General features: G+C 39.2%; 4 protein-coding genes across 5 annotated transcripts; all 4 read left to right on the forward strand.

Moving 5' to 3' along the window:
- The first annotated feature begins 6,247 nt into the window (after window positions 1-6,247).
- LOC116247944 (metal tolerance protein C2) lies at window positions 6,248-14,191 on the forward strand. Of its 2 annotated transcripts, none has more exons than XM_031620422.2 (10): window positions 6,248-6,791; window positions 9,476-9,584; window positions 11,190-11,229; window positions 11,963-12,039; window positions 12,155-12,243; window positions 12,490-12,571; window positions 12,672-12,710; window positions 12,807-12,957; window positions 13,807-13,896; window positions 13,978-14,191. In XM_031620422.2, the coding sequence occupies exons 1-10, from the start codon at window positions 6,350-6,352 to the stop codon at window positions 14,080-14,082; spliced, it is 1,224 nt and encodes a 407-aa protein (XP_031476282.1). In that variant the 5' UTR covers window positions 6,248-6,349; the 3' UTR covers window positions 14,083-14,191. The 2 variants fall into 2 exon arrangements, with proteins under 2 accessions (XP_031476282.1, XP_031476283.1); XM_031620423.2 differs by having other exon boundaries at window positions 6,249-6,791; window positions 12,502-12,571.
- A 2,981-nt stretch (window positions 14,192-17,172) lies between these two features.
- LOC116247945 (uncharacterized) lies at window positions 17,173-18,637 on the forward strand. The gene has a single exon (XM_031620424.2). It carries the CDS (start codon window positions 17,290-17,292, stop codon window positions 18,442-18,444), a length of 1,155 nt encoding a protein of 384 aa, XP_031476284.1. The 5' UTR covers window positions 17,173-17,289; the 3' UTR covers window positions 18,445-18,637.
- A 1,272-nt stretch (window positions 18,638-19,909) lies between these two features.
- Window positions 19,910-21,445, forward strand: LOC116247477 (xyloglucan-specific galacturonosyltransferase 1-like). Its single transcript, XM_031619655.1, has one exon. The coding sequence runs from the start codon at window positions 19,910-19,912 to the stop codon at window positions 21,443-21,445; it is 1,536 nt and encodes a 511-aa protein (XP_031475515.1).
- A 2,755-nt stretch (window positions 21,446-24,200) lies between these two features.
- On the forward strand, window positions 24,201-25,210 carry LOC116248828 (uncharacterized). The gene has a single exon (XM_031621818.2). It carries the CDS (start codon window positions 24,206-24,208, stop codon window positions 25,010-25,012), a length of 807 nt encoding a protein of 268 aa, XP_031477678.1. The 5' UTR covers window positions 24,201-24,205; the 3' UTR covers window positions 25,013-25,210.
- The last annotated feature ends 1,497 nt before the right edge of the window (window positions 25,211-26,707 follow it).

Raw genomic sequence — 26,707 nt, forward strand, 5'->3', positions numbered from 1 at the left:
ATTGTTGCTGATTCTTCAGTGTCTTTGTTCGTAGCATAAGTTAGAACAGTAATTCTGCCTCAACAAATAAAGTCTTTGCTATTTGAATGTTGGAGCATCAGTTTGTGAATGTAAAGTAGGGGAGCAATATTAATGGAGTAGGAGTATCAGAGCTGCGTTGAACATTAGAGAAACAGAAGTGAAGGGGCGAAGCCTATTGATGGTTAGAGTGACTTAGAGCTCCATTTGGTTCTTCTTCCAGTACCTGTTTGACTGTGTCTGTGACTGTGAAAATCTATGTTGCATTCTTGGGTGTTGTGCATAAGTTAGAAATAACGTATTAATTTTTCAGGGGCAATTTTAACTTCTAATTTTGCTCCCTCAGAACAAGGCTCGTTTTCACTATGCACCTTAACCACCCATGCAAAAAAAAAAGGGGGCGAGAAGCTTTGTAGTCGAATTTAACAGGAAGAGTCCATTATTTTTCTAAACTTTTTTTTCCCTTAATGACAAAAACCTGTCATCCTTTAACTGAAAATTTTAGAAACAAATAAAATAAGGTGTATAAGTTTGAGGCCAATAAAAAAAAAACAACTTCCAGCTCAACTTTTGAAAGTTCATAAATGGGCAATCCACTTCTAAGAGAAAAATACATATTAAAAAAACAGTAAACTTTGTTATAAAGCTGTAAAAATATCCCTAACCATTTTTCCATTGGTTGAAAAAAGATATTTTCCTCCTCAATAGAGTTATTTTTGTTATTTAATACCAAAAATTGATGTTTCCTTCTAATAGACGGATATTTAAAAATTTTATTTCTAAAGTCGGATTGAGGTTCAAGGCTGAGCATTAGTTTTTTACTTGCCTAAATGTTAACTTTTTATTTCTAATTTTTCTGCTTCTGTTTCTGCTTTCAGCCGGGTTTCATCCACAAACATTTATATGATACAATATAGATCTACAACTGTATACACTAATAAAATATTCAAATGTTTAAAATTTATGTATTACGTATAATGTGGTCCGTCAAAATTGAAATGCACTTATACGTAATACAGCTCGAGGAATTGATCTTCTTCTTCTTCTTTCTTCTTTCTTCTTTCTTCTTTCTTCTTTTCTTTTAAGAGTCAAGCGGAATTCTATCAGCTTAAACATGCCTCTAGTATGAAACTTTCTCTGAAACTTTCTCTTTTTATTGCTGATGTTACAGAAAGGGATATTTGAGCCCTTTTTTTGTTTTGGATTGGTTAAATAATCGGTTGCCGAAGTATAAAGCACGTAGAGATTGCAAGAGTCAGGTTCCCGAATGTCTGTCATGCACCAAATAAATTACTTTAGTAAATAAATGTCATCTATAATATTAGTATATGGACTAACGGACGCTTTGAGGGCGTAGCGCACCTTGCGTTGGTGGCTCAATTTAACAGTTCGGTCATCAGCTTGATTCTTGTGGGCACTATTCATCTGTATTGTAAATGGTGGTAATGCAACACTTTAGTTGATGGTATACACGGGCCCAACCAAGTCTCCAAGTAACTCGTTAAATTAAAGGTAAACGCAATGGAGCGTTAACTTTAAGCAGAGCAGCTTCGTAAAAAATCTGAGTAGAGAATATAAGATAAACTTTGGGCAAATTCGAGCTCGACTCGTTTAAGCTCGTTTGCATGCACACAAAAAAGGGAAAGCAGTTCATGTTTGGATTCCAAGGAAGGCCATGGAAATGATGTGTTGAGTTTCAGTTTATAAGTTAATCTATGATTCAATAACCAAGTTTACTTTCTCATTTGTGCACCCACAACATAGGAATGCACAACAATGAAAGTTCGTCTTCAATCTTCGAAACAGGGTTTCTTCAAGACGCGGTAAAAGTTTTCGTTTGAAAGGAAGACAATCGAGTCGAGTTCCCTCGTTTCCAAACTCGAGTTTCAATTGGAACTCGAGCTCGGAGCCGAGCTCGAGTCGAATATTTTCGAACGAGTCTCCAAAACTTCTGCATGATTTAATTTCTCCCCCATCAATAGCCTTCGGTCGTCCACGCAAACACGTCTAAATGTTGGGAAGGTAAGATTTCATGTTTGGAGATTTAATCCATTGACCGTTTACCTATAAATCCCCACGTCGACGCAAGAATTAAGACGCGGCCTGTTGAAATAGGTTTGATCTCAGCACGACTTGGTCCAATGTCAGTCTGAGTCCATGAACCTTCCACATGATCAAGTGGAGACTTTCTCCACTCAAACACGACTCGTGATTGAATCAAACATGATAATTGGTTCAATTAATTGAAATTTAATGGCGAGCGAGGAAAAGTTTGTAAATAATTCCCAGGGAAGACAGGCTTCTGGGGGAATTAGAATTCATGTTACGTCAGATGTGTCAGAAGGGTGGGTTAGGAGATCAATTAATTTTGAAGACTGGATCCATAGCCACAAGAAATGGAGAGAGTTTTCTCGGGTTTAAAACCGCAAAGTCGTAATTTTTTTAATTTTAAAACTATCAATGTTTTGGTGAGAAGGAGAAAGGTCGCCACAATCTTTAAAAGAAAATATGAAAATAAAAATTTGGTAACTTAAAAAAAATGTAAAAACAAGTGAAAAAAATAGTTAAGAAAGGGGAAAGGTTAACATTTTTTTAATTTATAAGCCAAAATAGGTATGGATCATTGCTTTCTTAATCCTCCTCATGATAAAACGACACCTATAGTCTCATGATTTCGTTGAAATTTCTCATGATTGAGAACATTTGAGCTGAATGATTGCAGCTTATTTTGGAGTTATCAAACGAAAATGTGGATCTGATCAAACTAAAACACACGATTTCAAATACCTTTTTAAATGTTTTAAATTGAAAAAATGCTTATTCTCTGTGAATTCAAGCCGAGTCGTGTTAAAATATTGTCTGTGATTTTTCAATTTCTTTTTATTTCCAGTACAACCGACACCTATAGACTAGTCAAGCTTAGAATGACCCGTAAAAACCCACTCAAAATTTATCCTTTTTTTTTTTTGAAAAAATAACATTTACATGCAATTAGGGGTCGACGAGAAATTTTTGTCGTTGGTGGGGTCGAATTATAGTTTCAATATTTAAACAATATTTAAATACAATTTTCAATTTTTCATGTATATTAAACCAAAATTTTAAAAATTTATAAGCAAAATTTTGTTTTTTTCTAAAATATGATGCTTATAACAAATTAGTTCACATAGTTCTGCCATTACATGTCAATTAAAAAAGAAAGTATCGAATTTCATCATTTAGAGAATCCGCTAGCTCCCGAGCAGTCGGCGAAGCTTCGATCATCAGCCCAACGAAGACCCATTCAACGGCTCCATCATTTTCAGAACAATTTGATTGATTGAGAAGAATTGTCCTTAACCCACGCACACTCCATTCACCCCGGGACAGGGACGGAGCACTTTATAATTTTATTATAAAATACATTTTTACTTTTAAATATTTTTGTTGTATTTTTTATTCTTTTAAAATTCACCCTTTTTGCTTTGTCAGGTGTATTTTGATTATTACAAATGGGTGTGCACTTAATGTGCATATGTAGTGATCAAAATGCACCTGACAAAGCAAAAAGGAAGATTTTTAAAAGAATAAAAAAGATACTATAAAAAATTTTAAAAATTAAAATATACTTTCTGGTGTTCCTGTCATGGCAGAAGTGTGTGAGTGTGTTAGGGGCAATTCTTCGGTGAACCTATATCATAGGAGCGGTTGAATGAGTCGTCTTTCGGCAGACAAGAAGCTCCGCCGACTACCCGGGAGCTAGCGGAGTTGTAGTGCGGACTGCAGAGTGCCATGGCCGGGATCGGGATGATAACCCATTTCAGCCACAGGGAGCATGCTCTTACGGCCATGGCTCCCGATGTTTCGGTGCGATGCTCTGTCTGCAAGAGGAGCAAATGCGTTGCCAAGGGATTTTATGCTTGCAAGACATGCCAGTATTACCTGGGCTTCGTCTGCGCTATGCTCGAAGAGAAGACGCACATCCCGGCTCATGAACAGCACCCCCTCACTCTCGTAACAACTCCAGCCACAGGGAACGTCTCTAGAATTTGCAGGGCCTGTGGGGGCCAGATTCGAGGCTGGAGATATAGCTGCAGCTGCCACTGCAGCTATGACCTGCACGCTGCCTGCGCCCATTGGCCGAAGACGATAGAAACGACCGCAGTTCACGTGCACCCGCTTAACCTGCACTTTCCCGCCGGTCCTCAGCCTCGCCACGACAGGGGAATCAACTGCAGGGGGTGTGGTCATGGCGACAAAGGGCTGTGGGGTTACAGCTGCAGCACCTGCGGTAGTGGGTTCTTCCACCACTTAGGTAAACAGCAGTTTCTACCAGTCCATCAATTTGTATATACCATAGTGTTCAAAATTTTGGGTGCCATCGTATTTTGATGTAGAGATTCAATAATTCCCTTCCTACAAGTTGATCCTTGGTTACTTTAGTCATAACTACAAATATCATCTTCCAGATTCAAATGATAAGGCTTTGTGCGGGTATAAAATGACAAAAAAAAAAAAGGAAAAATTTTAGCAAATTTTAACATAACTAATCTTTCAGTGAAAAATTGTGAAATGAGAAAATAAGTAACTGGTAACTAAAACCTTAAAAAACACAAAATAGGAAAAAAAAAATGAGAAAACTTAAATTGAAGGCATTATTTATACACCTATTCAACCGACTGATTGTGCTACCGCTCATTGTTGCCTACCGCTTGATATAGGTGAAGCGGTGGATACGATGCAAATTGTGGTGGACGTTTTGAACGGCATAGGCAACAATGAAGGGGGTGGCGCTGCCATTGACGGGCCGGATTGCTTGTGGGAACTGGTTGAGCTCCTAGTACCCCACCGCTTCTCTGCACCTATTTCTCTCGTAACACAATTGATTCCCCCATATCCTGTGCAAATAATGTCTGCAATCGCTGCACCCATCAGTAACCAAACAAGCCCTCATCATGACGACGATTGCAACTGAGATGATGACGACGATTGCAACTGTGATGACGACGACGACTGCAACTGTGATGACGACGATGACTGCAACTACATTCTTCAGTGTCTTTGCTCGTAGCATAAGTTAGAACATTAATTCTGCCTCAACAAATAAAGTCTTTTCTATTTGAATGTTAGAGCATCAGTTTGTGCATTGATATGTAAAGTAGTGAAGCAATATTAATGGAGTAGGAGTATCAGAAATGTGTTGATCGTTAGAGTGACTTAGAGCTCCATTTGGTTCTTCTTCCAGTACCTGTTTGACTGTGTCTGTGACTGTGAAAATCTATGTTGCATTCTTGGGTGTGGTGCATAAGTTAGAAAATTCATTCATGTTGCAAACGGCCCCCCCGTTGAGGGTTGGGCTTTCACCCCTCTCCCTGTTATGTCAAAACATATAAGTAGATTGATCCATGGTTGGAAATAGACTCACATAAAGTATTAACTTTTCAGGGGCAATTTTAACTTCTAATTTCGCTCCCCTTGAGTGTCTTATTTTTCTAATTTTTTTTTTCCTTAATGACAAAAACCTCTCATCCTTTAACTGAAAATTTTAGAAACAAATAAAATAAGGTGTATAAGTTTGAGGCAAATAAATAGAAAAAAACATCTTCCAGCTCAACTTTTGAAAGCTAATAAATGGGCATTCCACTTCTAAGAGAAAAATACATACTAAAAAAACACTAATCTTTATTACAAAACTGTGAAAATATCCATAACTATTCTTCCATTGGTCGAAGAAAGATATTTTCCTCCTCAATAGAGTTATTTTTGTTATTTTATACCAAAAATTGATGTTTCCTTTTAATATATGGCTATTTAGCAATTTATCTCTAAAGTTAGAATGAGGTTCAAGGCTAAGCATTTTATTTCTAAATATTTAGAAATATAAAATTTTTTAATTCAATTTTTATGGGTGTTATTTTTATAGACTATAGACGGTAGTATATGAATATATTATGAAAACCAGCAAGTAACTTTTGAACCCTGGCACGGTCAAGGATATTACTGTGATTGTCGAACCCCTAACACACTGTCCCATGTTAGGGCCTCAACGTATAACTTGTGCTGGCCGAGTGTGGCCATTGACGAAATAATTAGCTAATGGGACGTTATTTTGCAATATTTTCCTGTGGGGAGGACTGTTTTCGCAAAAAATTGCGTCGGGCAACGTGGCATAAGATGGCACTGTGGTCTTTTTTTTTAGTTGCTCAACGTAGCCATGCTGCTATTTCTCCGATTTGAAAAAGGAAGCTGCGAGCCTGCTTCTCTCGTAGACGAGGATTAGGCTTGAGGGGCTGCTGCTGCTTCTTCTATTCTTTGGAACTGGGGAATTTCTCCTGGTCGCTTCCTCGAGGGGATGGCGAGGAAGCCGACGGAGTCGGGAGGGGATATGTCCAGGGTTTCTTCCTCCAACTCCAGATCTGCCGGCGGCCGAGAGTTTGAGTATCTTCATGGAGCAGGAGGAGACACGGCCGCCGATCGGAGGATCGCCTTTTCCCGCCACCCGTCTTTCCGGCAATCGGACGATCCCGTCCGCCAGCCTCTTCTTTCCAGGAGTTTCGCTGCGTCGCTCGAGACCCCGAAAGGAGACGTAGGTTTGGAGTTCCCGATGGAGAGCGGCTCCGGCGAGGAATATCGAGCCTCTCCTTCCGGGGATTCGGTTCTTTCGCTCGTTGTGGATTTCTTGACGATGATCCGATGCGGAAACCGGCCGATGAAACGGCTATCGTTGATGATCCTGCTAAATGTTGCTTATTCCTCAACTGAATTGCTCGTCGGGCTATTCACTAGCCGTGTAGGTGGGTTCCAATTTCTCCTGAAAATTATGAAAATTGAAGTGGATCTGCTGTCATTCTCTGTAGAGGAAGTCCTTCTACTGCGTTTGCGTCGATGAAGGTTGATATGTTTACATTTGCTTTACAAATTATTATCTGGTCGGCCCCTTGAATGAGTATTACTGTGAAACCATGATCCGTTCTCCCTGTGATTTTCTTGATTTCGGTACGTAATTTCCACCTTTTTTGTGTGGAACTCTCGGCATTGGTATGTTGATTGCGTGGAGTTCACGTCACTGAATGAACATTAGAAATTTTGACAGTTGGTATATTGTTAGTGTTGGAACAGTATAGAACGGGTTGGTTGAAGTGGTACTCCCTTATCCGTCATAACTAGATTTAAATGTATAATCCAGATACATGTCTCAGTGTGGACAGTTTTGCATCAATATTTTTTTAACCGGTTTTGGGTTTGAGACCTCATGGAACATTTTTTCCTATGGGACTGCAAGCGTGTGGATAATTGGTGTCAACAAAGTATTTTCAGATAAATCAAGGATTCCTGATCAACGTGTGAAATTTCTCCCTACTACGGTTAGAGAATATGTTAAATTGATGGCTATATGTATGAGTTGCATGCCTCAAAAAGGAGGCCATGAAAACCTAATCGCTGAATCAGTAAAACAGTGTCATTACTGTAATTTTTTCTTACTTCCAATGATTCAACCGGAGGGTGTCATTCTCCCGGAATCATGTAGTTATAGTCGAATCGTATTCCATTCCGGCAGACAAGACGATCAATCTTCTTCCTTTAACCTGTTGGGGTCCCCGCCCTCCCCCTCTCCCATCTGTCAAGGTAAGACATTGAAGAGATGGCTGATCGAGCAGGTGAACCATTTGTTCCTCCGCCAGGATCAGTCTCTCACTTCACGTTGTGGGCTGGGAGCCATATTGGACCATCCTTTCTTTCAGAACGTTTTGGCTCTTGAATGTTAGCTTCGGAACCTTACCTGAGAAAATAACTAGGGCATGTAGTTTCAGGCTTGTAGGGTCTTGCATAATTTCGCAAACTTTGAAGCTCCATGGCAGCAAAAGCAACACTGAAAATGGATCCTTCAATACCAAGCTATCAGGGAAATTCATCTCCCTCTACCTTGTAGGATTCTTATTTAGCATGGATGAAAGAAAGCATATGACAGCTGTGCACGTGAGAAGGCTCTATGGTTGCTTTCTTTTTATCAAGCATGTCATTAGCCGCTAGAGCCTTAATCTTTGAGTACTTGGCAAAAAAAAAATGTAAGTCAATTCATCTATATTTCTAACTTAGCTGTTGTCTGAGTGTGGGAATGTATAATTGGTTTCACTTCTTTGTGGTTTTCTGGTTGCTCCCCTTCATTGCAATGAATTCTCAGAGAAATCTCTCCATAAAACAGCCGATCTACTTAGCTAGATGTAAGTAGCCCTTAACTTGTGTCCATTTTTTGTAAATTAGCAGGAAATAAAGTACTTTAAATGACAATCTTATCGATCCATTAATGTTGTAATTCCATTTGCATTATAAATGAGTCAATGACATGCATGAATGAAGAAAACTTTGTTGAATCAGCATTTATTATCTCTGAATATGCATGAATAGGATGTCATATCTGGCAATGGGCTCTATTCAGTCTTTTCTGGACTTACTCCCTTGTCCTAGATGAGGACTTGCTTGCTCGCTTGTACCAGTTGAGAACTTGCACCTTTTAAATGCAAAGCATTGCCGTAAATGAATGCTCCCTTTTTGGATATGTGACTATATGGTAATCATTGATATAGTCCAAGTCTATATGCTTCATTGATGAAAACAACTTAAAGGAGCTCGTCAAATTTCTTGATGATATTTTTATTTTCATTTCAGGTTATCACTAGTATTACTTAGATCATCAATTCTTTTGTGCTTTCATATATTTAAGCTCGATTCATGTCACGTTTGTTCCTGTCATGCGCCCATCTCTCACAGGTTTCCCACAATAAATGTACTTTTCCCAAAATTGATAGAATCAACCTCTGGGAATATCAGCATGGTATTTTTTTGGCCTTAAAGTTGTGGGTTGAATAATAGCTTTTTAGGTTGATGTTGAGTGCCTGTGAGACAGTATTTTGCCCGGAAGTATTACTTTTCCTATTGCAACACTAGTATTGATACTCTTGTTTGCCAGAACAATCAAGCAACTTTCTTCCCTTGGTTTGTTTTATCTGGTAGGGATAATGGATGGCCAATATACATAAATATCAACTGAAAAGTGGTATGTTTGCTTACATATCACCTGAAAAGTGGTATGTTTGCTGCATGCTTGTCGAATTCTAGAGATGAATGAGAAAGGATTTCTCCTGGAATGAGAAGGGAAGTTGCACTGTGATTCAGCAGATTGACTTCTGCAGCTTCAGGAATACATTTGACAATATTGTCTGATTTTCACTTAACAAGTTAAATTTTAGCAATTAAAAGGCAACAGAATAGCAGAAAAAATGTGTCATTTTAATTTAATTACGTAGAATGTATGACTTGAAATAATGTAATGTCACCGAAAACAGTAGGTTGTTTATGTTGAAGCTTAAACTGTGGGTTTTACATGTGCCTTTCTTTCTCTTTTATTTCTTGTGCAGTTACTCTTTGAATTGTACATGTGATCTGCTTGGTTGCTTATGAAGATTTCTTTTTCTTGTAGGTTTTGTTTCAGACGCTTTTCATCTCACATTTGGATGCAGTCTTCTAACATTTTCCTTATTTTCCATGGCTATGGCTAGGAGAAAGGCTACTAGTAGTTACAGTTATGGGTAAGATTTTCGCAACCTGCTTTCTTCTGTTATGATGCCACTGAAAACTGTGAATTTGTTGTCATGTTATAAGCATACCACAGTGTGAGGATTCATTTTCTTATGCAATGTAAAATGACTATAGTAGTTAATATTTTATGTCATGTGGGCTGTAAAGTGTTTAATGTGGTTTCAAGCGGGAGTTTAAATTGTGCCACCATTCAACTATATGCAGTGCAAAAGCAAACAGAAAAAAAAAAAAAGAATATTCTTCTTTTAATAGTTAATTCTTGCAGTGCCATTTGCAGCTCCTGTAGTTCTAGAGGTGGCAAAGTTACAAACTCATGCATAATTCAAGTTCTCGTTTCTTATACTATTTGTTAGTCAATTTTGTGAGAAGCTAAGTCACACTTTTACTAGTAAGTAGTAACTATGATTTGTTTGCTAACAAATGTTATGGAATAAAAAAAAAAAAACAAAAACATGATTACCAAGTAGCAAGAAGAAATTATTGGAAATTGCAGAACTTGAAGTATTTGTTTTGATTATGGCAGCTGCACACTACCTTATTTGGTTTTTGGACTTGAAAACTTGAAACAGGGAACACATTGTAGGTGAAGTTTGACTAGTCTCTGTTTAATGTGATTGGAATTAAAAAGATTAATCTGTATTCTGAAGTTCTTTATGTATGTATAATTTTCTGAATGTGGCTCAGGCTCTCCTTCCCTAATCCCATATGGCGGAGCATGACCATCATCAGAGATGTGGAAACACTTCATGGGATGTTAAATTGTTTGATACACTAAGAACACCATGCTCATTACTTCATTTATGTGTCATTCATGAATCTGAATGGTGTTACGTATGTGGGTTTTGCTATGCCCATATTGATATTTACCTTTTACCCTTTGTCATTTTGTTCGAGTCATTAGTTGCAGTTCTCCAATAGGAATTTGATCTTACTGAAAATATATATTATCCGTATCATGCATATCTCATCCTACTTTTTCTTGATGGGAACATGTGAAGGATGGTGGGGTATCCATATTTATTCCTGGTTTGCAATTTGGACTGGTTTAAACTGCATTTGATGGATATATGTATTGGCTGGATGGGGGGATTATCTGGCGCAAATAGTTCCAATGGCGTCAACTTGAAGATTTTGACTTAAAAACTGATTAGTTCTGAGTTATGGCCTTTTCTTAGGGGGCTTTGTGATTCAGTTGGGTATAAGTCAGACGGTTCTACATTAACTCCTTCCTTCCCCTCTAACAACACCCCACAGTCAAAAAAAAAAAAAATGCTTTCTACCTTTCTGGAGTTTGTATTAAAATGTTTCATCCATCCATGCTTCTCAATGGTAATTTCTTGATGGAATCATAGAAGCCAGTTCGATGTGGCAGTGTGTGCATCACATGCATGATATGTGCATGTGTTTGTGGCAGTGTGTGCATCATCATGATATGTTCCCTGTGTTTGTGTGTTGTTGGTTGGCATGCTTCAGTTGATCACAAAAATGTGCTGTTTGTTCACTCTGTTTTTTTTTTTTTTTTTTTTTTGCTACCATAAAGTTCAGGAGGCATGCAATATCCTGCAAAAATTTGATGGCTTCTTTTTCATTTTCAGGTACAAAAGGCTGGAAGTACTATCTGCTTTTACTAATGCTGTAAGTGCTTCGCAAGAATATCCCTTTTCTGCAATTATGTTTTACGCTTTCGAGATAAGTCATCAACTACACTGGCCACTACGTTCCTACTTCCAATAGTTTTGATTTACATCAAACAGTTGGAAACGTGCTATTTTCAAATGAAAAATTTCCACATAATTGAGAACAATTAAAACCCACATTTTAATGCTATATCACATAGGTGCCGGTGCGGGGAAGATGTATATATTTGTGTGTGTGTGTGTGTGTGTCTGTATATCATTTGTTATATAGTTAAATGTTTAACTGTTTAGTATCCTTATTGATCTCTATTTACATATGAACTTTTTGTATTAGAGCTAGTTTAGTCATGTGCACATCTAAAATGGTCAGTTTTATTTTTTTTTCGGCTTACCAAACCGGACGTGGTGTGTTGGAGAAGCACCAGCACCAACATTGACACGGGTGCGGCATCCATTTAGGAGCACCCATGTGACATAGCTTTAATGTCTTAATACTCGGCAGGAAAAGAAAATGTAAAAATATGGGTCGCTCGTAGCCCCAACACTCACCTAGGCATCTATGATCCTAGTCGTTACTATGTGCCTATGCTTTGCACGTTTCTGAATTATCAAGATAATTGAGAAATATTCGACATTTTCTATATTGTTCCAAATTATTTGTAGTCCATTGCATTGTTCACCCTTTAGGCGTTGAGCTAATACAAGAATATGAATGCTTCCTCTGTAGACAGCTATTCCTATTGTTCATGTCATTTTCCCTTGCCGTCGAAGCACTTCATGCATTTGTACAGGACGAGTCAGAACATAAGTAAGTTATTCTTAGCTTTACTTGCCCTACATTTTTCTCTTCTACCTTTTAGCTAAATTCTTGCAGATTCTCACTATTATACTAGATATAGTAACTATGTGAATTTCTTTTCCAGGCATTACTTAATTTTGTCAGCAGTGACAAATCTGTTGGTCAACCTACTAGGAGTATGGTTCTTTAGAAGTTATGCCCGTGTCAATATTGGTAATTTCCGCACTGATTTTTATCAGATTATTTTGTGTTGTGGTTTTGTTCTAGATAAATGGAGACTTAAGTTTTGGGTGGACAAAATGTTGAGAGCATGTATGTGGAATCTGACCATACTATTTCAGCTTTGTTAAGAATCCCCTCCCAGTCTAATTACCCATTGATGTCATGCTGTATCAGTGATATGAGATCTTGCATGTCATTCAACTTATCATACCTTTTTTTTTTTTTTTCCTTATGGAGTACCATCTTCAGTCTACAGGAGAGCTGAGGACATGAACTGTCATTCTGTCTGCTTGCATGTCATTGCAGATTCTATTCGAAGGTGAGAACAGTAGTTGCTTTCTCTGTTCCTTTAAGCATGTTTGCTGCTATTATTTTACAATCTAATAATGTCACTAACTATGCTTACATTTCCAATTCAGTGCAGGCTTGATTCTTGCATCATGGTTTTTGGCACTTGGGTATGTTCAACCTACACGATGTTCAATTGGATATGTTGCATTTTGGGACCTGTTATCACTTCTAATTCCGAACATGTTCCCTTCTTTTTTTAACAGAGTTGAGAATGCTGAGGTTTTGTGCCTTGGGCTGGTTTCAGTTGCTGTTTTCATGCTCACCATGCCACTTTTTAAAGCAACTGGTGCCATTTTGCTGCAAACGGCACCATGCAGCATACCACCTTCCGCTTTCAGTAAATGCTGGAGACAGGTTATCCACACAAGTTAAATATGCCTTTTATAGTTTAGAGTTGCCTTGGACTATAATTGCAGCATGATATTGCAATAACATGCATATTATTTCCTGAAACATTCTACTCAGTTTTGCCACGTAGTAGAACTGCTTGTCTCCTAGCCCCCAATTTGGGTTTTAAATTATTTGGATCTAGTCTCCTTTTGGGATTCGACTTGGACCTGCACTCACAACATCAAGGTTTGAATGTGCAATGATGTAATACATTGAGTCCAGCCAAAATCTGTTCTTTCAATTAAAGAAAGCTAGCCCCTTGTTCGTTGGGCACTTGAACCTCATACTCTTTTCTTTTGGCGTTTTCATTTGTATAAGATTGCCATGTTAGCTCTTTCTGTATGGCTCACAGTTAGTGAAAACACAGAAGAATACTAGAAACATGTTCTTCCAATCGTTTATAGATGTAAGAGGACAAAAAAAATGAAAAAGGTGTTAGGGACACATATTTTGTTACTTACGGTGAAATATTTTTATACCTTATCATAGAAACGATTGATTTTTTATAGGAAATATATTTTGACATTTACTGACAAATTGGATTCATTTATCATGCTTTGTTGGTCTTGCCCCTCTTAAATATGCTTTATTTGTTTTCCATTCACTTTTTGGTTCATTTCTCAATCAATTATCAGTTCCTAGCACATGCGCCTAAAGAAACTTAATTTTGTTATTTCCATTTAAAAGCGATTTTCTGCTTCCGTTTCCTTTGCTGGGAAACTTGCCATGGAACCAGGAACCTTCAGCAGTCACTCTCATAAACCATTTTTTTCATAAGCCTATATGTACCTTATGACTTTTCTTTGGTGGCAGATAGTTGCACTAGGAGACGTTTCGGAAGTTTCACAGGCTCGATTTTGGGAGTTGGTGCCTGGATATGTTGTTGGATCTTTGTCCATTCAGGTAAATCCCAGAAAAAAAAAAATCCATGTGCAATTTGTTACGGTTGATGTTTAATCATCCAAGATTGATCATTTGTGGCAGGTGAAGAGGGAGGTAGTAGATACTCGGCCGATACTCCAGTTCGTTCACAGTTTGTATCATGACATAGGGATACATGATTTGACCGTGCAAACTGAGTTTGTGTAATTGCTTTAGCAGCAGTATTTGCTTGGCTAAAATTCCGTTAGTGAGATAAGCTTGTATATTGACTCTATTCATCAATTATGGAAGAGAAAAAAAATTGCAGTTTCTTGCAGAGGATCTTTTTTCCGCTAAGCAGGCAGTTTGATTGGGAAGGGTGCCTTTGGTTGGACCGACTTCTGGGAGTGTACCTTGGAAATGGAATAGTTGTAAGTGATGAAACTAAAAGTTGTTTGGCAACAGTAACACGGTCCTTTGAATCTATTGCAAAAGAAGAAACAGATTCATGGATGTTACAAAAAAATCCTTTGAATCTATTGCAAAAGAAGAAACAGATTCATGGATGTTACAAAAAAAAAAAGGCAGATTCATGAAACACTTGTTTTAGTATTTCATGGATTTGCTTCAGTTTTGAAAATAGACTCATGAACAATAACAGTGTTTTACTATTGCCAAACAAGCCCCTAAAGCCACATGCTCCTCTTTCTTTTGACTCGGTTCACGTCAATACATGAGCAATCGAACTGAGACTTCAAACCAATGTTGTAAAAATCAGTTTCCATCTCAGATCATTTGATGGTATGCATAGGCCTGTATCGGCTGATAAAATTTAGTTACATTTTTCAAATAATGTCCTTTCTTATTTTGGGCCTCCTTGTATTTAGCTGATTTATGAGGGGATCATATTTGGAAAGTTGCCAATCTCAATGTTTTCCAACATTGGGTGAGGAAGAACAAAAATCCCTAATATAGAACCTAGACTCATTTACTGTCCTAAATCAGCCTGATGGTTGAACCCAAGTTGTGATGTTTCTTACCAGGCCTGAGCAGTCTTATTTTCTTCAGGATGTTGCTTTCGATTGTTAAAGTTTTCAGCTGAAAAAGGACAGACACCAAGAAGATGTTAAGCTTTTGCACAAGGTCTCAAGCTTTTCTACAAAAGCTGACGTCGTAAAAAACATGAGACTATTAAGACCAGTTCCCATGAAAGGAGCGCACTGCTCATTTAACTCATTTTTCAGAACCAAATAATATGGCGGTAACAGGACAGAGCAATCTTCCGTACTCATTCAAAGTGAACAGTACGTTAACAATCGATGGCTTGAAGTTCAAAAGAGGCTTGAAGGCTGCCCATTCTCCTTATGCATCAGCTATGGTAAGGATGTACCTTCAACTTAAGCATGGTGTCCTACCATTTAAGATCTAGAGACATAATATCTACGGAATCAAACTAGAGACATACATTTTCATAGGCTTCCAACCTGGAGAGTGGGAGGAAACCCACCACCTTTGTGAGAGGCCCAAAAATCTTCGAACTTGTCAAATACGCGTGATTCCATCGGTGGTGGGGATCAACGAGATGTTCATCACCACCTCCCCAATTACTCGGCTTAGCAAACCAAAGAAAATAACAGGCGAGTGCTCTTACGCGGTGGGGCACAATGGCGACAAGCATGTCTCCGTCCGAGGTCAGTCAACAGCCACAAGCAAGTGAGAATAGGGATCGGACAAAGGACTCCGAAAGAACCACGCAACATCCTGCCCCATACTTCAAGACTGAACCTTGTTCATGATTCCCTACTTTACAACATGGGGTTCGGTGGTATGTGCTTTGCTTATATTGCCTTGTATTAAGTATTTCTATAATACTTCTGCTTCTGCTTTCAGCTGGGTTTCATCCACAAACGTTTATATGATATAATGTAGATCTACAACTGCATACACTAATAAAATATTCAAATGTTTAAATTTTATGTATTACGTATAATATGGTCTGTGAAAATTGAAATGCACTTATACGTAAAATTTCTATATAATAATTTGAAAAAAATGGAATTATTTGGGAATAGACTTTTATCAGCTTAAACATGCCTCATGCCTCTAGTATGAAACTTTTTTTTTTCTTTTTTTTTTCTTGTTGAAGTTACTGAAGGGAATATTTAAGCCCTTTTTTTGTTTGGGATTGGCGAGATAATCGGTTGCTCAGGTATAAAGCACGTAGAGATTGCAAGAGTCAGGGTTCCCGAATGGCTGTCCTGCACCAAATAAATTATTTTAATAAATAAATGTCAACGATAATATTAGTATATGAACTAACAGACGCTTTGAAGGCGTAACGTACTAGTAATTGGGTTGGTGGGTCAATAACAGCTTGATTCTAGTGGGCGCTATTCATCTGTATTACAATACTTTGATTGACGGTATACACGGGCCCAGCCAAGTCCCCAAGTAGTTTATCTGTTCTTGAGGCTGCTTTCCCTCGCCCGAAGAATAACAGGTGTGCTGCTACCGTCTGTTTCTTTATCTCATCATCTCCAATGTTTTGACTGAGAAATTTCAGCTCCCAACTATGTGATCCCTAAGAATCAATGAGAACTTTCCATCTTTGTCTACAAAATCTCTCTGAAAATCTTTTGTTTTGAGTTCTTCTTGATGCCCTCATCCTGTGAAGGAGAAGTAAGCTTCATTATCTGTGGTCTCGCAAAGTCAAGGCCATCCCCATGGTCTAACTTCAGGATGTAGAGGAAAATTCTCAGCGTCTTTACTTAACGAAGGAGTCAATTTTGTTTCTTTCAGCCTCAAGGGAAAATGAACAAACAAAGAACTGATCTCATTCCTGAAAACAGTGGGCCGGCCGCATGATCGGTGCCAGACGATATGTTTCATATGGAATAAACCTAACAAAATAATAAGGAAACAAATGATTGGCCTTTGACCCGTTCACGGTTCTAAATAATACTCAACTTTCCCTTTACTACTTGCACGACAATTTTTTTAATTATAAAAACTGCCCTTCTTGCTAACATCGACTCGATCGGAACAGCTTGAATTTGCTGGTTTTTATTGAATCAACATAAAAAGAAAAAAAGGAACAGTAGTTTGCATCAATGAGGTTGCCACCCTTTGGTTTTCTTTAAAGTTGCCCTCGCTCTATTCTTCTTCATCTTTGTCTAAGCAACTTTGTTTTTTTTTTTTACAAAAAAGTTTCTGTTGTTTTTATATTTTTACTGGTTACATTCAAAACATCAAAATTTTGAATGAGTCTTTTTTTGTTCTAATCCTTTGAAACCGATGGCTTGTAAAGAGCGATAGAACGGCAATGAAGAGCCGAGTCAAGTCAAGCATCGTACAGCTATAGATCTGGCTCCATGTCACCATTAAATGTCAACAAAACTCTAGGAGCATCTCAGAAAAAGAGAGAGAGAGAGAGAGATGGGGAGGACAGCGATGACGACGGTGCACCATTTCAGCCATGGCCACCCTCTGCAACTAGTCTCTTTCACCCAGGCCCAGCAGCCCAATCTCAAGACCCAGTGCTGCGGCCCCCCCTTCTCCTCCTGGACTAACCATGGCCGCTCCTCCGAGCCTCTCTACGCCTGCGAGCACTGCAACTTCTACGTCCACAAGGGCTGCTTGCAGCTTCCCCAGCTCATCACCCATCCCTCCCACCCCGCCCACCCCCTCACCCTCCTGCCCGTCTGCCACTACCCCGACGCCACCTTCTCCTGCGACGCCTGCTCCCGATCTTCCAGCTGCTTCTCCTACAACTGTGCCCACTGCTCCTTCGACCTCCACGTCTACTGCGCCTCCATGCCCCTCGCCGTCAGCCATGGCTCCCACCCTCACCGGCTTTCCCTCTCTTTCGCCTGCCCCTACCCTGAAGACGGCGACTTCCAATGTGATCTCTGCAGAGGGAAGGGAGGAAGCGCCTGGCTCTACCGCTGCGCCCCTTGTGGCTTCGACGCCCACCTCGACTGCGCTAGACGCATCGGCCCCGTGACCGGTGTGCCCGCTCAGCCCATGGGAGCTCCGAGAGCAGTGGCACCCACCCAACCTGTCCGACCATACTCACCGGCGCCCAATTACCAGGTCGGCCCAAGACCACCCGTCCATCCCCTCCGACCATCTGCCGGCCAGCCATATGCAGTTGCACAGGCTCCAAGACTAACCGGAACAGGTCTTCCGCCACAGTTCAGGCCGGTAGGTTTGAGACCGGTGATGCCTGGTCGGCCACAGGCAGCGCAGGCTCAACCAATGGCTTGGAACCAACCAGCCACCCAGCCGACCGTGGAGGCGTCTCTGCAACTTAACTTTGGGGATGGCGGTGACCAAAGCGGGGGACAAGGGGATGGAGGGCAGAACGGTACTTCTGGAGATCAAAGTCAAGATGGTTATTCTGATAATGGAGGAGCAAATGCAGGGAATTGCGATTCAGGGAGTCAAGGGGTGGACTACGCCGGTGACGGAGGAGCGGAGTATTGTAGTTACGAAGCTTCGGCTGGCGAAGCCTACTTTATTAATAGCGATGAAGGACAGAATTTTGTTGGGTGTGAGGTGGAGTGTGATGATTTTGTGTGTGACGATTGAAGGTGGGATTTGTGATTGAAGAGCCTTTTTTTTTTTTCTGGGTTGCAGTATGGTGATCTTGAGGTGAATGTATGGTTGGTCAAATTAATTATTTGCAGTTTCTGAATGCCTGTGTGGATATTGTAAATAGTTGGGTCTGCTCTTGAGAAAAGTAATCAAGATTATGCTTTTGAATGGCTATGTACTCAATAGTTATGCTGGATCTGTTTATTTTTTACTTTAAGATTTTGATTTAAAAAAAAATCTGAAAATTATGGAGTACTGTTGATTGCTTTATCATGAAACGAGTTTGAAGACTTAAAAAAGTGGGCAAATGGATGGCATACAACTTTTATACATTACTTAGCCCGTTGACAAATATAGGAATGAAGATCGATTTAGAATATATAGTTCCTTGAAATAGAGCATCACTTTTTCTCCCTTTCTGCTGGTTAAGCAAGCAATCAAAGGTAGTGCTGGTTTCCCCAAGGATGAAGCTTCTCTTGTCATCATGGATTAATTAGCCTTTCTTCCTGGGGCAAGCTATTATGATTTCTCAACCAGCCTCAGCCGAGCCACATGGTGTTACCATAATTTTCAATGCGCTTCTTAAGTTTCATAGGTCTTCTAATGCTGCTGATTGCACGTAAGATATCGGCCCAAGTTTGTTAAGAATGCCTACATTTTTTTTCTTTTAAATAAGCAAGTTGGATTGAGGCGAATTATTATCAGATTATTATGTTAGCTGATCTACAATTTAAATATTGAACTCTTGACTTGAACATTTTATATGTACCTAACTCCTAGCTATTTTTATATGTCAATTTATTCCACTTGAGTACAGTTGATCGGAAGCGGTGTCCGCACAGTATGCTTTGGGACGCTCTGTCCGACCGAACAAACACGCGATGAATTGAAATCATAGATCAGTCCTTGGTCAACGTACGCCAAGTAGCAAGAAGTTGGTCTCTTTCAATTGACGTCACAACTTTATTCTCTCCCCTTCTGATATTCCTAACATTATAAACTCAAGTACTGGACATATATGAATTAAAGTTTAGAAGCAAATAAGTGTGAAGCAAGTCAATGCAACAGCTGACTATGATTCTCTTGTGCTTTAAATGTCTAAGGCACGTAAGCTATATGAAGAATTTCTACTCACAAAACTGAATCCTTCAAAGACGGTGACTCATGATCCAATCTTATTAAAAAAACCTTGCTAACGTTGGTTGGCAACTCGCATCCACAATTTCCTGCTCTTAAATTGTTCCTTACCTCTATTAATACTCGCAGTGAAAAGAGAGAGAGGGAGAGAGGTGGCCATGAATGAGGAAACGTAGAGCAGTCATCAATGGCGAAACAAAAGTGCACTACTGTTTGCTGGTTTCTCATAGTATGTTGCCTCACATTCTTAACTGTTCCCCTATTATTATCCCTCTCTTATTTTTCAGTATCCTCCTTTCATGTCTGTTTTTCTTCACAAAAAATGAAGGCTTACTGCCTTAGTTCCGGCTTCAATGCCACTGAAGCCCAAGCACCCAGTCCCCATGTCAAGCCTACAAATGCTTCGCTCACTGAAGGAGATCAACCACTCTGTGCAACAGATAGCCTTAAAGGCCTAAGTTATACCAATGCAATGGCAGAGGGCAATGGCACCAAGTATGTTCAGGCCGGCGGCAAATCTACATCGGCGGGGACGCATACGGATACGAAAACAATATCCAATCGCTTCCACGGCTGCTCGATGCGAAGATCAAATCAAAGCAAGAACATAGATTATGCAATTTCAACAGTGGCGCACCAAGTTCACAAACTAAGATCTCTAGCACATAACAGCACATGCAAAGGCACATGCAATGACACCATATGCCAAGGGAAGGGGATATTTGTCTATGATCTGCCTCCAAAGTTCAACAAAGAAGTGCTGGATGGATGTGCTAAAATCTTCCCATGGATGAATTTTTGTGGGCACCTCTCCAATCAAGGCCTTGGGCGCCTAGTCCACGAACTGGGTTCGAATTGGTACGCGACCAACCAGTTCTCGCTCGAGCCGATCTTCCATTCGCGGATCAAGAATCACCCTTGCCGGGTTCTTGAAGAAGAAAAGGCCTCACTTTTCTACATACCATTTTATGCAGGATTGAATGCAATGAAGGGCAATTCCCATAATTCCCCAGTTCATACTAAGGACCAGCTTGGATTGGAGCTAGTAGAGTGGATGAAGACCAAGAAGTCATGGGTCAAGAACCAGGGAAGAGACCATTTTATAGCTGTGGGCACTATCTCTTGGGACCTTAGAAGAAAGACTAATGGTCAGGGCTGGGGAACAAACTTATTGGAGCTTAATGAAATGCAAAACCCAATTAAACTAATAATAGAGCGCCAACCTTGGCACAGTAATGATGTAGGGATTCCTTACCCCACCAACTTTCACCCTACCTCTGATCAGGACATCATCAGTCTACAATCCAAGCTCTCTGAATCCAAACGGAAAACTTTGATTAGTTTCGCCGGCAGCGGGAGACCGAGAATGAAGAAGAACATCCGCAGGATCTTAATCGAGGAATGCATGAGAAACTCTAGTGTTTGCACATACCTTGACTGCAAGTTAGTTGATTGTGTGAGCCCAGGCACTGTGGCGAAGCTTTTGATGGAGTCAGAGTTTTGCCTGCAGCCTCCAGGTGACAGTCCGACAAGGAAATCGTTCTTTGATTCTCTGGTTTATGGTTGCATTCCTGTTGTATTCGATCCTTTCACGGCGCACTTCCAGTATTCGTGGCACTTGCCGGAGGACTGCCGGCGGTACTCGGTTTATATAGATCAAGAGCTAGTGAAGCAGGGGAAGGTGGATGTCATGAATGTTCTCAGTGGGATCTCGACTGAAGAGAGAAGGAAGATGAGAAGATACATAATTTTTGAGCTCATGCCGCGAATTATCTACGCGAATTATGACTCGAAACTTGTGAATTTTCGGGATGCCTTTGAGATTTCTATTGATAATATGCTACGGATGGCAGCTTGATTGGTATCTTTCCGCATTTTTCATTATGTTGCTTTCAGTGTACATGTTATCTTATCTAAAGAATATAACCATAAGCATATTACAGGTTGCATGAATTTCTGCATTTTGTTTATGGTAGCAACTGCCACCCCGAAGCTGGCTACGGCATTGGGAGATTTCTTACTTTATAGTTTTTACGGATGTCGATGAATCGGATTTAGCTTTAAAAGCCAGATCTGGAAGCAAATTTAGTATAAGAAACTAATCAGAGAAGATTCATGTTTAAGAAATGACATCTGATCAAATTCGGAGGTGGATAGGGATTTAAATAAATATTTTATTGGATTTAGATTTAGATTTTGGTTTGTATTTAGTTTTAAATAAATTTGTTATATCTAATACCCATATATTTTGAAAGTGGACTGCAGCTTGGATTCAGTTGTGTATTTAACAGGTGGATTCTGATTCTGTTGTGAATTTAAATGTTGGATTTGGATTGGATTCAAATTATGAATTTAAAGTCAAATTCAGATATCATACAGACTTTTCTTTATTTGCATTTGAATCCATTTAGAATCTAAGATCTGCCAATTAATCAGATATGGTAAAGAGTGCAGCTAATTCAAATCCAATTGATTGACATCCCTAGTTATCATGAACATTTAGAATCTAAGTTTCCATTTTATGTCCTAGGAAAGCAATCTAAAAAAAAAATGGGCGATTAAATGTTCAGGATAGGATCTTACTGTATCCAAAACCCAAAATTCTACTGTTAGATTATTAGAATGAATCCAATTACAAAATTAAGTGGTAAAAACAAATCCAGATCAGGAAATTATATGACAATTTGGCGTTTAGAATGTGGTCAAAGACAAGTTGGACCTCTTAAAGTGCAATATATTTAACATGCAAAAATAACGTTACCTAATTTGGATTTTGGTCCTTCACCAAGCACGCTTTTCCTTTCAATACCTGTGAAGTGGCACACATTTAAAATGCCATTGTCATTGGTTGGCAGATTCGTGCAAACACTATACAGCGACACATCTCACATGCCACAAAATTAATATTGGAGTGTGGGACGTCAATAACCCAACATATTTGTTTTAGATTAACTGTTTTGAATAAATCAGATATAGGAAAAAAATTAATATCCGATTAGGAAATCAGATCTGATTTTGATTTAAGAAATGACATTCAAATCGGTTTTGGATTCAGATATACATAATTATCTGATCAAATTTCATTCAGAGTAGATTTCGTTTTAAATCAATATTATATATCTAATGCTCTTACATCTTGAAAATCTGTCGGATTTGAATTTGCTTTCAGATATGAATGTGAAAATCGGATTCTAATTGTGAAATCAGATTTTGGATTCAGATATGGATATGACTTTTCTTCATTCGTATTTAAATCCAAACTCGAGTCCGAATACATAAATAGCTAAGAAAATGAATATGAGTAAGAACATATTTGATTTGAATCCGATCCGTTGACATTCATACTTTTTAGTGATGTAGAGCCCATTGCGATGAAAGAAAGGCTTTTCCAAAAGCAAACAGGTCTTCCAGGGCTACAAAAGCTGCTCTTTCCTGCAACGAAAAGACTTTAACAGATTTCCCTCGTCATTAGACTCCAACATAATATTGTTTACCTTCTAATAAAGACGTCAGGGCTTCCTTGTCATGATCAGCACAACCTCATGAACCACCAAATCTGATAGCCGGGGACGTGCAAACAAAACCACTATTTAGGTTAATTGTCCAACATGCATCCTACAAACACCTCACATTTTACAAGACACTAATTTCTACATATTCCTTTTATTTTCTTGTTCTTATAGACGATCAATCATTGAGTTGGCTTTCTAAGTGAATTATGTGCTCGTTTCATTATTTAAGAATAAAAACCTTATGAAACTACAATAATATCTGAATTATGTGCTCATGTAATTAATTTTTTGAAAACATACAATTTCATAGAAATAAGTGCAATTACATTGTCTTGTACTTCTCCTCCTCCCAACCTCGCAGCACATGGGTTGAAGCAAGGAGGCTCAGATCGTCAATGCTCCATGGTCAAGTCAACTCATTTATATACGTCTAAGGCCCTCATCTTCCGCCATAACTTATGGTCGGACCACACTCAGTTTCGCAAGTCAACTTATTGCTTTATCATGGTGATCACGTACGTACATCGGTTAGCTTCTAAGTCCCATATCCACGAGTTTTAAGACGTCGACTTTCTATGATACCACAAGTTTGAAGCTTACACTTAATTAGATGATTAATTGACATCTCAATTAAATCAAACTATGGACGTTTATAAGTACGTTTCGATCGTATTCCTTGTATAGATCAGTAGAACAAGTGGATATATATCACCGTAAAATTAACATGATGGTAGAATTTCAACTTGATTTGTCTTCAAATACTTACATATAAAGCAATCGATCGCTCTTGTAACATAAGTATTCGATGGTTAAAAACTTAGTTACTTTGCAAAAATCAATTTGAATCAAAGGATGTTTCATGAGGAAACAGCAACATCTACTTGGCTGGTTGAAGTTGAAAACACACTAAGTGTGGTCGATCTATCGATTTGTTTCAAGATAAATTCCATTAAGAGTTACCATGTGAGTATAATTATCATGTGTGTATATATATATATATATATATATATATATATATATATATATATATATATATATATATATATATATATATATATATATATATTGGCCATGTGTGAATCATAGACAGAGACAGAGACAGAGAGATGGAGATTGTGGCAGAAGAAGAGAGCGTGATCTACCACTTCAGCCATGTCCATGCCCTGCAACTCAACCCGGCCCTCAAACCAGTTTCTTCCCAAAATGGCCGCAGCAAAACACATTGCTGCGGATCCGTCCTGGACGCGGCAGAGCCAGATCCGATCTATGGCTGCAACCGCTGCAACTTCTTCATCCACAAGGCCTGCGCCGAGCTGCTCCCTTACATCCGCCACCCGTCTCACCCTTCTCACACCCTCACCCTCGTCCCCACCTCCCCTTACCTAGACTACGGCACCGCGGAATGCGATGCCTGTGCTAAGACCATCAATGGCGGTTTCTTCTACCACTGCACCCACTGCGACTACGATCTTCACTCCCACTGCGCCTTCCTCCCCCACTCCCTCGGCCATGGCTCCCACAGGCATCGCCTCTTCCTCGACTTTCCCTCTGCTTATGGCACAAGCGCTTTTGATTGCGACATCTGCGGGGGAAGAATTGTGCGGAAGACATGGTTCTACCACTGTAGGGCGGCCTGCGACTATGAAGCTCATGTTGACTGCGCCGTCGCTCGGCCTGATGGTGCCGTAATTCCCCGAGAAGATCGAGCTGCAGATCGTGGTGCGGAGATTCACCACCATGGAGAGCAATCTGAAGGTGAGGATGAGGACGAACTTCAGAACCATTTAGAAGTCGCCAGAAAATTGCTTCATATGAGAATGTTGGAGGGTTCTTCCCTTCAGCAACAGAAGATGCAGGAAATGGCCGTGAACCAATATGCAAAGGGACAAGCAATCAGAAACAGCATGTTCTGAACGCAAACGAAACGGAAGTTATCACCGGTCGAGAAGGGTATAGACCAAATTAACGATGATATCTGGTTTTGTTTCTGCTCCCTTGCAGATCGATTCCTTCATGGAAGATATGATGGAAGAGCAAAGAGGCGATCGTAGTTGCAGAAGTGAAAGTTCCTAGCCAACAGTTTAAATTTGTAGTCATATTCATATAAAAACGTTGCTTTTAGTAAATTATGCACAATTCAGTTGCCAAAATAAGATTTCATGAATTTGATTATATCTAATCATTTTGCTAGATTCATTTAGTTTTCCATAACATTCTGATCCCGTGCATGTTAAGACTTTGTTCCTTTGGTCGTCTGTTTGCTCTTTGATCTCGAACGATCAGATTATCGCAGATCCTAGCTTCACTTTACTTGTAACTTTTCTATTCTCAAACGATCCAAGACACTTTGTGTCTTTTTTATGCTGCACAACTAGCTGATTGATTCGAACTCGCTGGAAAAAGCTCCGTTCATGCTCGACTTGTTTATAAACGAGCCAAGTTCACGCTTACAAAGATACTTAAAATGTTAAACGAGTTAAGTTTGAGTTTCAAGAACTCCACTCATTTATACTCGACTCGACTCGCAAACCAATACTCTATATAATACTGTCAAAACCGATTCACCAGTTTAACTTGGTAAAGACAAATTTTTACAAGTTATACTAACGCTTACATGAGTTAAACAAGTCAAAGAGTTACATAAATTAATGCTTACACAAGTTAAACTAATTAATGCTTACAAGAGTTAATGCCAAATGAGTTAACGCCTAAACTAGTTAAATAGGTTAAACGAGTCGAGTTCGAACTCGATTTTGTGAAGTCGAGTCGAGCTCGAGCTTGCTATAAGGAGCTCGACTTGAGTTCAAGCTTGAGTTTTTGAGCTGAATCGAGCTCTAGTAGCTGGCCAAGCTCGTGTTCGACTAGGCTTGTGTGCAGTCCTAGTGTCCTTTGGTTTCTTAGTGGATCCAGACGGAAATGAACATTGACAATTGAGGTTTATATGATGTTATGAATTTTGAAGCTCAGTGGGCAAACCTCTGATCGGATACCAAAGGTAAAGGTCGTTGAGTTTTGAAAAATCTCTCCCATCTTAAATTTAAGATAGAAACCTTGAAACTCGTCCTGGACAATTCCTTGGAAAGTAGTAAATCCTGATTAACTCGTCTCATCATTTGAAATATTCCTCCGCAAACCTCTCAAACGTGCAAATGCGATCGACCGAAATTGGCGTTTGATTCGCCCTAGTTTAAGATCCTTAAAGGTCAAGAATGTAGATCTAAGGTCACACCCTCGACCCTCCCCTGATCTTTAAGTCTGACTTTTTGTCAATTTAAAAAAATAAATAAGGATTTTAAGTGTCTTAGCTAGGTTTAAACTAAGATCCATAATCTAATATTAATGAGCCATAGATTTTATGGTAGATCTATTGTCACATCAGATCCCTATGAGGTGCATGGATTTTAAATATGAAGTAATCATAAGTCGACCTAGTCTTTTGCCATAAGAATTTGATGTAAGTTTTACTTGGGAATGTTTTTATTTCATGGGTCTGTAATTCTTTCTTTCTGATTATTATTTTTTTATTTTTTCTTTTAATACTATTATTATTTTTAGTTAATTTCTCTCTCCTCATTATTAATTATTGTACTTAAGCCAGGAAAAAAGCT

This window comes from Nymphaea colorata, chromosome 2 (genome assembly GCF_008831285.2).
Source record: "Nymphaea colorata isolate Beijing-Zhang1983 chromosome 2, ASM883128v2, whole genome shotgun sequence".
NCBI lineage: Eukaryota > Viridiplantae > Streptophyta > Magnoliopsida > Nymphaeales > Nymphaeaceae > Nymphaea > Nymphaea colorata.

What these genes read in the sequence shown, in the direction of transcription:
- LOC116247944 (XM_031620422.2), top strand. Translation starts at nt 6,350, where the DNA reads ATGGCGAGGAAGCCGACGGAGTCGGGAGGGGATATGTCCAGGGTTTCT. An exon ending in ACTAGTAGTTACAGTTATGG is followed by an intron (nt 9,585 to 11,189) that starts GTAAGATTTTCG and finishes TTTCATTTTCAG; the next exon opens with GTACAAAAGGCTGGAAGTAC. An exon ending in ATTGCAGATTCTATTCGAAG is followed by an intron (nt 12,572 to 12,671) that starts GTGAGAACAGTA and finishes TTTCCAATTCAG; the next exon opens with TGCAGGCTTGATTCTTGCAT.
- LOC116247945 (XM_031620424.2), top strand. Translation starts at nt 17,290, where the DNA reads ATGGGGAGGACAGCGATGACGACGGTGCACCATTTCAGCCATGGCCAC.
- LOC116247477 (XM_031619655.1), top strand. Translation starts at nt 19,910, where the DNA reads ATGAAGGCTTACTGCCTTAGTTCCGGCTTCAATGCCACTGAAGCCCAA.
- LOC116248828 (XM_031621818.2), top strand. Translation starts at nt 24,206, where the DNA reads ATGGAGATTGTGGCAGAAGAAGAGAGCGTGATCTACCACTTCAGCCAT.